The sequence below is a fragment of the Rattus norvegicus genome, chromosome 2 (assembly GCF_036323735.1).
Source record: "Rattus norvegicus strain BN/NHsdMcwi chromosome 2, GRCr8, whole genome shotgun sequence".
NCBI classification, from domain to species: domain Eukaryota; kingdom Metazoa; phylum Chordata; class Mammalia; order Rodentia; family Muridae; genus Rattus; species Rattus norvegicus.
Window position 1 is genome coordinate 188,826,132 of NC_086020.1, and position 11,096 is coordinate 188,837,227.

The 11,096-nt window shown below is 43.5% G+C and overlaps 1 protein-coding gene across 1 annotated transcript; it reads right to left on the bottom strand.

Annotated features, from left to right (window-relative positions):
• Positions 1-624: 624 nt before the first annotated feature.
• Hsd3b3 (hydroxy-delta-5-steroid dehydrogenase, 3 beta- and steroid delta-isomerase 3) lies at positions 625-6,603 on the bottom strand. Its single transcript, NM_001042619.1, is given in 4 exon segments — positions 625-1,791; positions 4,361-4,525; positions 6,173-6,379; positions 6,514-6,603. Coding segments are annotated over 3 exon segments (1,122 nt in total). The 5' UTR covers positions 6,318-6,379; positions 6,514-6,603; the 3' UTR covers positions 625-979.
• Between the last annotated feature and the right edge of the window lie 4,493 nt (positions 6,604-11,096).

Consider the following 11,096-nt stretch of genomic DNA (forward strand, 5'->3'; position numbering starts at 1 on the left):
TCCAGACAGGGAGGTGGAGAGAAAGATTCATCACCTATGACTCAGGTATGATCATCCTTGCTTCCAGTTTAGGGAGTATAAAATGAGCTAGTCTATGTCAATCACAGTTCCTGCCCACAGTAACTGGGCCCCATACCTTAGCACAACTGACACCATGATGGGAATACCTCTCTGGCCATCAAACTCAGCACTTAGACAGAACCTCCTGCCAAAACTAAAACAAAGGCCTAATCTTTCAAAGTCCACCCAGTTTTGGAAAGCCTTGCTTTTTAGCTTCTGTTCTGCTTTTGTGTATTTTTGTTACCTGAAATTGTCAACCTAGAACATCATTTTTGTGCTTAAACCCTCACTGAAAGAAAGGCTCAGTGCTACCCTGGGGTCCTCAGCACCTAGTGTATCTGGCAGACAGAATAAAGTCTTTTCAATCGGCCTAAACTCACGTGTGTGTAGTCTTCTCTGTTGACCCCTGCATAACACCCACAACTTCATGATGAAGGCTAATCTCAGATTGCTACTTCCAATGAGTGAGCTCCACTTCTGTGTTCTATTTGTGAACTGAAAGGGCCTGGCTATGGAAGGGAAATCACAGCAATGTCTAACAACAGAAAGATGCTGACTCCAGGTAAGGCATTACAGTATTTATTGCTGTTTCTCTCTTGCTTTATAAATCAATGAGATTTAACCAAAGCAGGGTGTGATTTAGGACTTGAAGGGGAACAGAAAAGTAATACTCAGCTCTAAGTGACAGGAAATTGTCATTGCTGAAGCCTTTGGTCACAGCAGCTGAGGCATAACTACCTGTGTGTCTCTGGACAGGGGATTAGGGAAGAAAGCTTGTGGACTAGCAAGGCTTCCAGTGAAGTCATAAAGACATAGAGTTAGAGTCTGTGTCAAAAGAGGGCATCAGGACCTGGATTGTGCCTCTGTCCTAGCTGGAGGACCTGGTAACACCCAGAACCACATCCTTGCCCCCTTTCTGTCACTGAGACTTTGTGTCCAGTGTCTCCCTGTGCTGCTCCACTAGTGTCCCGATCCACTCCGAGGTTTTCTGCTTGGCTTCCTCCCAGCTGACAAGTGGCTCATAGCCCAGATCTCTCTGAGCTTTCTTGTAGGAGAAAGTGAACTTGCTATTTGACAGTGTGACCAAGTGGCAGTTAAAGGGTGGCCTATAGTTGTAAAATGGACGCAGCAGGAAGCTCACAGTTTCCAGCAGGAAGGCAAGCCAGTAGAGCAGGGGCAGAGGAAGGCTCCAGCTGGAATCAAGGCGGAGGCCCCATTCCTTGCTCAGGGTGCAATTTAAATCATCATAGCTTTGGTGAGGGGTGTCATCTGAGATATAGTAGAACTGTCCTTGGATATTTTGTGACTTCTTGGGGTCTCGAAGGCCCCTGGCAGCCAGAATATGTGCCCAGGCCACATTGCCCACATACACTGGATTGACTATGGAGAATTTGCCAGTAACGTTCAGAACACCCTTATTTTTGAGGGCCATAATTATTATTCTAGAAAGGAATTGACCTCTCTCCCCATAAATGTACATGGGCCTTAAGGCACAAGTATGCAGTGTGCCACCATTTTTCAGGATGCTCCCATTGGCTGCCAGCACTGCCTTCTCGGCCATCTTTTTGCTGTATGGGTATGGATTTGACCATGTGCTTTCATGATGCTCTTCCTCACGGCCATTCAGGATGGTCTTCTTGTAGGAGTTGGGCCCTGCAACGTCAACTGTGCTGCAGTAGATGAAGGCTGGCACACTAGCGTGGATACCGGCCTCCAATAGGTTCTGGGTACCTAATAACAGACAACACACTGTCACTGTCAGTGTTGGGAAATAAGACAAAAATATCTCCTTCCTGTTATTTCTACTCTATTTCCAGCTCTCTGGTGAACTCTACTTTTTTCTTCTTGTGAATCAGCGCACCTATGCCATAGGCACATGATCAATGAAATGTAAATAAACAAATATAAAGAATCAAATAAGTGACACGCACTGTCTGGTAGCCGAGGCTTTACAGATCTTCCTATCTTTCTGTCTAAACCTTTAATTCTGGAGAAGAAGAAAAGCTTTCTACTGTGTAATTTGGGAATATAGCTTTAAGAACGAGATTTGTCATTCACATTACTTTCTATTGGGCCTGCAAGAAAGCTGAAAACAATATGTGCCTACTGCTGGTCACTCCTGGATTGGAAGGACACTGTAGACACAGTACAGACCTGCAGATCTCGGAGGAAGGAAGTAATGTCCCAGGCAAGGAGTTAGTCCACTATCACCCACTCATTTATTGACATTAAAAGTCACTCAGTAATTCGATTCCTGGAGAAATGGCTTAATGTTCTTAAGTTTAATATATTTGCCAATTAAATTTGGGTTTTGTTTGCTAGTGAGGGCTGATAGCTATCACCGTGACACATTTTCTCAGTGTGACAATGCTCTAGTGATAACGCCCTATTCACCATCCTCATCACTTCACGTCTCCTGCTGCTGGGATATGCAGTGGGTGAGCATTATAGTGGAGAGGCAGGCTAAGAACACCAGGGTCCTTAGCCATCTTTCTGCAGTAATATGTGTGTCAGGGCTGTGGTTTAGAAAGTAGAAGGGACATTTAAAAGGTGTTCCAGGAAATCCTAAATGATTTTTCCTTTTGCCAAATTTGGAGTGACCAAATTGAAAGTCACACATAAGGAACACATGTGGGTTTTCTTGTGGTGTCTTTGACCACTCTGCCTCTTACATTCCCTCTTCTCTCTCTTCAGCCTGAGTCTCTGACCTGTCCCTCATGTTTTACTGTGGGTCTCTGCATCTATTTCCATTAGGTCTTGGATAAAGCCTCTCTGGTGTCAATTGGGCTAGACATTAATCTATGAGTTTAGCAAAATATCATTAGATATAACTTCACTCATATATATTTGCCTGTTGCAGGTGGTTTTATTATAGGTTCCTGGGACATCTGTTGTCTGGTTTCTAGTCTGCCAGGAAGTTTCAGGGTTGGCTTTCACTGATGGCAAGAGTCTCAAGCTGAAAACCCATAGAATAAACAAACCTTGATTCCTAGGAGCTCACTGAGCCTGAAGCAACTATCAGGGAGCCTGCATTCTTCTTCCCTAGGCCCTCTATATGTTTTCATTTTGGAGCTTGGTGTTTTGGTGGGACTCCTATGAGAGAGAACAGGGGCTGTCTCTGCTGCTTCTGCCTGATTTTGTGACCGTTTTCCTCCAACTGTGTTGCTTCATCCAGTCATAATGTGAGAGTATCTGTCTACTCTTAATTCAACTTGATATGCCATGTTCGATTGATATCCCTGCGAGGCCTGCCCTTTTCTAAAAGGTAACATGGGATGAGTGGATGGGAAAGGAGGAGGTGAGGAGGCTGATGAAGGAAGTAGAGGGGGTGGAAAGATGGAGAGGATGCTGCAGTTGAGGTCTACTATATGAGAGGATAAATTAACCAAAAAAGAACTTATATGGAGGAGGGTATAGTGGTGATAAAGAGATTGGTCCTTGGTGGTGCAAGTGAGGATATTACATAGAAATCCCATGTGAATTTACCTGCTTCATCATAACTTATAACATTATGAAGCTATACTTCAGAAAGACTGACTAAAAGTAAAATAGAGAAAAAGAAGAAGATCATGGGAAAAACCCTTACCTCCTCCAGAGGAGGGCCACAGTGGGCTGAGAACTTATGTTAAAGACATGGGAGTTAATGTCTCCTAAGGAAAGTGCATGGGAGGACAAGAGCTGGTTCATTCTTCCCAGCATGGTTCTGTGAAAGAGCTTTACTCTGGTCTCTGCCAGGGACAACTTGCCGCATGGGTGCAGGGCGGCTCTCACAGAACTACGGTAAATCACACTGGACTGTCTAATGGCTGGATCTGTCCTGGAAGCTGGCCCTGGCTAGGTGGACATGGAGGGTTGGGTCTTGGAATGCAGCTGCACTGGGATGAAGGAGAACAGGACTGGGAGCTTGACTCTAAAGCTTCATTCCCTTCCTCATCTGGAGTCTTAGTCATGTTCCTCCCCCACCACTCGCAGCCTGTTTTCCTCACTGGAGACTAGGGACAAGAGGGATGGCAAAGAGCTTAAGAGTTTAGCTCTCACGTAGCTTTTCACAACCACCTGTAACACCAGGACCAGCGATCTGATGCCATTTTCTTTCCCCATCAGCACTCATCATACCAATCATACATAGCAGTGATGCAGAGACAAAAGAAAATAAAATCTTAAGGAAATATCAGGACTGTGAGCAGTGCTGTCAGAGATGTGTGTGAGCACAGCATGTTCCAATTAGGAGTTTCCCCCTACTACCTGTTCTTCTCTTCTCATTTTCCTACATGCTCCATGTTGTCCTCAGGTACTGTACCTTTCAGATTGACATCTAGGATGGTCTGCCTGGGTAGGACACGTGAGAAATCCATGACAGAAGCCGTGTGGATGACAACAGAGATGCCCTGGCACGCTCTCCTCAGGTACTGGGCATCCAGAATATCTCCTTCTAACATTGTCACCTTGGCCTTTGTCTGCAGCTCTGTGGACACAAAGCAGATCCTTGAGAAGCTTTCTGCATGGGATTGAACTTTCCTAAACAGGTTTCAGTTACCTAGACCTTCAAGGGCAGCTATGGGGAGAAGACACTAGGGAGGTGGCCTTTCTCCTGAAGGAAGCTCAAGAACCAAAATACAGCATCTGTAGGGTAGGAGGAAGCATCTATTTCCACCCCATCCCTTTGTAGAAAATGCATCTGAGCAGTAAGATGCCATTTGTGCTTTACACATAAACAAGGAATTATGGGAAATTCCTATATTCATTAAAGTAACCTGAGAGGAGGCGGCACTCAAATGTAAGGAGGGAGGCTAAGATTTAGTTGATAGGGAATGTGGAAATACTCTTAGGATTTGAAGGAGTAACAATAGCCGGAGTTCTGAATCTGGAGGCAGTGACACCAATCTTTGGTATACACTACACAGGTGCGAAGACAGGAGAGAAATATGTACCAGCAACAGGATAACCAGATTATGTCCTCCAGAGTTCTAGTGAGATGGATTCAGAAGAGTGAGACACAAAGATATTTCAGCCCTAAACTTGATAGGCCTTGATATTCTGGGTCTGGGCTGAGAACAAATGAAGAGCTAGCTGAATTATAGAGATGGGAATGGAGCCTCTGAGAGAACTGTCAGTCAGCATACAGCAGTTGTCAGAAGCATTTATCGATGCTGAGTACAAGTCAGCCCATAAGAGGACTCGGCTGCAGACAGGAAGCCAGGGCCGTGGATGCATCAGTACCTTTAGCTTCTATGGAATCCACAGGGGGACCCTGTTAATTACGTAGTCAGATAAATTCCTCACAAAGGAGTATGTGACATAGGCAGTCTGCACCAGTTCCTGACACTTCCTCATAGCTGAGGCTCTTTTCCTATGGTCCCTGCAGGGATATCTTGAGGGTGTGAAGACAATGCAGCTAAGAATCTGCACTGTCATTCCAGAGCTTGCTCTTGCCCTAGGAGCAGCAATTTCAGCTAAGAAGAATGCCAGACTCCAGACAAGTCTTCTGTCATTTCCTCTGTGGAGATGAAGGATAGAGGGGAATGACGTTGGAGAAAGGAGGTGAGGAGTCCATGGCCCTCACCTGACCCTGGTCATTATACTGTTTCGTATATGCTCTGTGTGATTCAGTCTTTCATTCTCTGCCTTCTCTGTCTCTCTTTTACTCACTGATTTGACTTTTTATTTCAACTCCATGTTGGAGAATGCTCACTGAGTGTCCTCTGCCAAACCACACAAGGAAAGGAACAAACAACCAGACCAAGTAGAAAAGGCAGGGACCCTCTGTGGAGGCCCCCAACCCAGCATCTTTCCAGTAGACCAATATGTACTAAGTTCACCTTACAGGGAGTACACAACTGTGAGATTTGCCACTTGGGAAGAAAGACAGAGGTCTGGAGTTCCAGCAGTTGTCCTTGTGGCCACTATCTCTAGATCAGACACAAGTCAGACTCTAGACCTACAGCTGTGTGGTGTATTATATGCTGTGTGGTCATGAATCTTCCCGATGTGTTTGAGCATGGGAGAAGCCTTAAGTTCCAAGTGCTTCTCCATATTTGCTAGACAAGAAGCCCTCCCAATCCTCAGTGATCATTCCCAACAGTCACACAAACAGAGCCTCTGACTCACTTACTAGAGAATTCCTCCTTGGTTTCTGGTCTGAAGACTTTGTCCAGAGCCCTGACCTCCTGCAGTTCTTTCTCCTGCACCAACATCCGGATGATCCTCTGGCCCACAAACCCTCCTGCTCCTGTCACCAGGCAGCTCCATCCAGGCATGGTCCACCCAGGAAGCAGATCACAGGCGGAGCAGTGGTGATGTATGGTGATCCTGAGGAGGGCTAGACAAAAAGATCCAATGAAACCAGTTTTCCAGTCATTCCTTGAATTCCCTCTACCCAATTTTTGCTTGCACACTATGAGCACACTATCAGCAAGAGAAGCTAAAATAAAATGAAACAAAATAAAATCCAACCTGTTAAATTGTTCAAAATCAGATGAGAAAGTCTGGATGCGGCTCTCCTCAGCCCTCAGATCAGGACTAGAGTTTTATTCCCTGGTCTTCTGACTCACCATATCTTGACTCACACTTGCGTTGTGGTCATTATTTATTCTTCTCTGTGGTCCCTCCTTCCCAGTGATTGATAAACATTCTGTCCTTCATTCTTGACACAGGAAGAAATGTCAGCTTCAAGGCTCCCTTGTGATAACGACTATTTTGTTTGGACATGTGCACTTCTCACAGTATTATCGTTAATGTAAAATGGAGCAACAGAAAGAAAATACTAAAGAATTAGAAAAATGGGAGCAGTAGTGGAGTGTGTGCTTTTAATCCCAGCACTCTAAAGGCAGAGCAAGGTGAGTTCATGGCCAGCCTGGTGTACATAATGAGTTCCTGGATAGCCAGAGCTATATAGTGAGACCTTGTCTGTAAAAGCAAACCAAAGCAAAACAAAAAACAAACAAACAAAAAGAATTAGAAGAACTTTAGTATATTCAATCTAAGAATAATTATATGAAATTATTTACCAGAATTTGAATTTATTGTATGAATATCTACATTGCAATCCAGTAAGCATTTACTGAGATTTAAAAAAACTGATCTCTTTATTATTCAAAAAATTTTTATGAAAATAGTTTTTTAATTTATATGCTAAAATTGACTTTAATATACTTTACTAAGAAATAAAGTCATACTAGTAGTTATAAATTTATAGCCTGTACATGTGCAGGTCTGCTTTCCTGGAGACCCTATTTAACACCTTGAGATCCATCCCATGTGAGAGATGCAGCCTCGATGCTGAGTGACACCCTGCTATGCTTATAGACAGGAACTTAGCATAACTGTCTCCTGAGAGGCTTCATCTAGCAGGGGTTGGAAACAGATGCAGAGAGCCACAGCCAAACATCGGGAGGTGCAAAGTGGAAAACTTTAGGAGGTGCTATTTGGAAAAGTTGAGGAAGGTTGGAGTGATCCAGGTAGTCAAGGATACTATAAGATGTCAAGAGTCAACTATCCTGGGCCCATAGGGGCTCACAGAGACTGAACCAACAACCAAAAACATGCAGGCCTGGTCCTAAGCCCCCTACTCATTTGTAGCAGCTGTGTAGCTTAGTCTTCATGTGAGTTTCCTAAGAAGGGGAGCAAGGGCTGTCTCTGACTCCCTTTCCTACCATTGGATCTCATTCTTCTACCTGGACTGACTGGCTGTGTCTCAGTGGAGAGGAGGCATTTACTCCTGCTGGGGCTAGATGTTCCAGGGTTGGGTGGTACCCAAGTTAGTGTAAGGTTTCTCCTTCTCTGAGGGGAAGGGAGTAGGTAATTGGGGTAAGAATTTGCAAGGCCAAGACTGGGCATGAATTAGGGAGGGGTCTGTCATTAGGATGTAATGTGAATAAAAAATATGAAGAGACTCATCCAGGGGTAAGCGTTCTGAACCCCTTCCCCTTCCAAGGTGGAATGTTAACTGACTTGATCAATGTAGGTTTGGTGGAGGCAACCTAGCTGGTTTGACTTCATGTATGCAAATGTCCTGTAATATTCTGAGGACATATGCCCTGGTCCTTACTGACCTGGGGCTCTTAGAATCTTTCTGTGATCTCTTCCACAGTGTTCTTTGAGGCATGGGAAGATGGCCTCTGCACCAACTCTGCCTCCATGTTCCTTCCCTGTTAGAGTTCCTATCCTTAACTTCCATTGACAATGAACAGGGATGTGGAAGTACAGGCCAAATGAACCCTTTCCTCTCCCCAACTTGCCTTTGTTCATGGTGTTTCACAGCAGCACTAGGAACCCTAAGGCAGTATGTGGTATAGGTGTCCCTCTTACAGCTGAGGACTCCCAGAGTCTTATTTTCTTTACTTTGGCCAGTTGTGAGTTTCTGTTTTGTTGTCCACTGCACAAAGAACCTTCTCCAGTGAGGACTGAGGGTTGTGCTCATCCATGGGTATGGAGAAGGCCTGCATTTCCCCCTGTGGAGTCATCCTTATATCCAGCCCAATGTTGTTGACTACTCCCATAACATTTGTGGTCATATTGCATCCATGGGCATCTTTTTCTAGGCTGGTTGTTCTTGTAGTTCACAGGATCCACAGCTGTACAAGAATGTTGATGTTTCCTTTTTCCCCTGTGGCCTTGGCACCTTTGGGTATTATGAAATCTAGCCAGCAGGAAGAAAGCTTCTTGGATAGCACCACCTTAATTTTTCCAGTTCCTGTGACCACATGGTGTCTTCAGCAATAATATCTTACCATAAGTTTCAACAGGCAACCAAGAGCAATGACAGTAGCTTGTGTAATATTGAGGGCCCCTGGTATTCCCTTGACCAACAACTCAACGGGGCATTTTATTTTGCAATCTGTGGTTCTTGAGAGGAGCAGCATTACCCCGAGTAATGTGACAAATTCACACACACACACACACACACACACACACACACACACACACACACAGACACACACACAGACACACACACACAGACACAGACACACACACACAGACACACACACACACACACACACACACACACACACACACACACACACACACAGAGATGTTGAATCTAATTGCTCGCCAAATACTTATCTCTATACCCATGGATGAGTGCAGCCCGCAGTCCTTATCAGCGAAGGTTCTTTGTGCAGTGCACAACAAAACAGAAATTCACAACTGGTCAAAGTGAAGTAAGTAAGAAACTGTGGAGACCTCAGCTGTAAGTGGACCATATACATCACACACTGTTTTAGGGTTTTTATCACTTCAATGAAACACCATGACTAAAACTAATATATATATCTATATATCTATACATACATATATACATACATATAAATTTACATAAAATAAGAATTTATATATAGAAATTATATACATTATATATATTTATGTATATATATATTTATATATATCAGTAAAAAAGCACTTTTCGGCATCCACAATAGTGTCTAGGTTTAGTGTCTGCATATAGGACGGATCCCCAGGTGGGATAGCCTCTTCATGGCCTTTCCTTCAGTCTCTGCTCTACACTTTGTCTCTATTTTCTCCCTTGAGCATTTTGTTCCCCCTTCTAAGAAGGAGTGAAGCACACTTTTGACTTTCTTCTCCTTGAGCTTCATTTGGTCTGTGTATTCTGTTAAGCTGCTATGAACATAGTGGAGCACAAGGTTTTGTTATATGTTGGAGCACATTTTGGCTATATGCCCAGGGGTGGTATAGCTGGGTCCTCAGATAGTACTATGTCCAATTTTCTAAGAAATCTACAGACTGATTTCCACAGTGCTTGCACCAACTTGCAATCCCAACAAGAATGGAGGAGTGTTCCTCTTTCTCCACATCCTCTCTAACATCTACTGTCGGCTGAGTTTTTGATATTAGCCATTTTGACTTTTGTGAGGGAAATCACAGAGTTGTTTTGATTTGCATTTCTCTGATGACTAAGGATGACGAACATTTCTTTAGGTGCTTCTCAGCCATTCGGTACTCTTCAGTTGAGAATTCTTTGTTTAGCTGTGTACCCCATTTTTTTGTTTTTTTTTTTAATTTTTTTCTTTTTTTTATTAACGAGTATTAAACAGGGTTGTCTGTTTCTCTGGAGTCTAACTCCTTGAGTTCTTTGATATGATTGATATTCGCCCTCTATGAATATAGGATGCAGGATTGGTAAAGATCTTTTCCCAAAGTGTTGGCTGTCGTTTTGTCCTAATGTCACAGTATCCTTTGCCTTAGAAGATTTGCAACTCTATGAGGTCCCATTTATTCATTTTTGATCTTAGAGCATAAGCCATTGGTGTTCTGTTAAGCAAAATTTTCGCTGTGCTCATGTATTTGAAGGCTCTTCCCCAGTTTCTTTTCTTTTCCATTTGAGTGTATCTATTATGTGGAGGTCCTTGATCCACTTGAACTTGAGCTTTGTACAGGATGATAAGAATGGGTCCATTTGCGTTCTTCTACTTGGTGACCTCCAGCTGAAATAGCACCATTTGCTGAAAATGCTATCTTTTTTCCACGGGATGGTTTTAGTGCCTTTGTCAAAGATCAAGTGACCATAGGTGTGTGGGTTCATTTCTGGGTCTTCAATTCTATTCCATTGATCTACCTGCCTGTCTCTGTATCAATCCCATGCAGTTTTTATCACTATTGCTCTGTAATACAGCTGGAGGCCAGGGATGGTGATTCCCCAGAAGTTCTTTTATTGTTGAGAGTAGTTTTCCCTATCCTGGGTTTTTTCTTATGAAAAACATGAATTTGCAAATTGCTCTGTATAGCTCTGAGAAGAATTGAGTTGGAATTTTGATGGGGATTGCATTGAATATGTAGATTGCTTTTGGTAAGATGGCCACTTTTGCTATATTAATCCTGCCAGTCTCTGGGCATGGGAAATCTTTCCATCTTCTGAGACCTTCTATTTCTTTCTTTAGAGACTTGAAGTTCTTGTCATACAGATTTTTCACTTGCTTGGTAAGAGTCACAGGGAGGTATTTTGTTTGTGACTATTGTGAAGGGTGTCATTTCCCTAATTTCTTTCTCAGCTTGTTTATCCTTTGAGTAGAGAGGGCTAC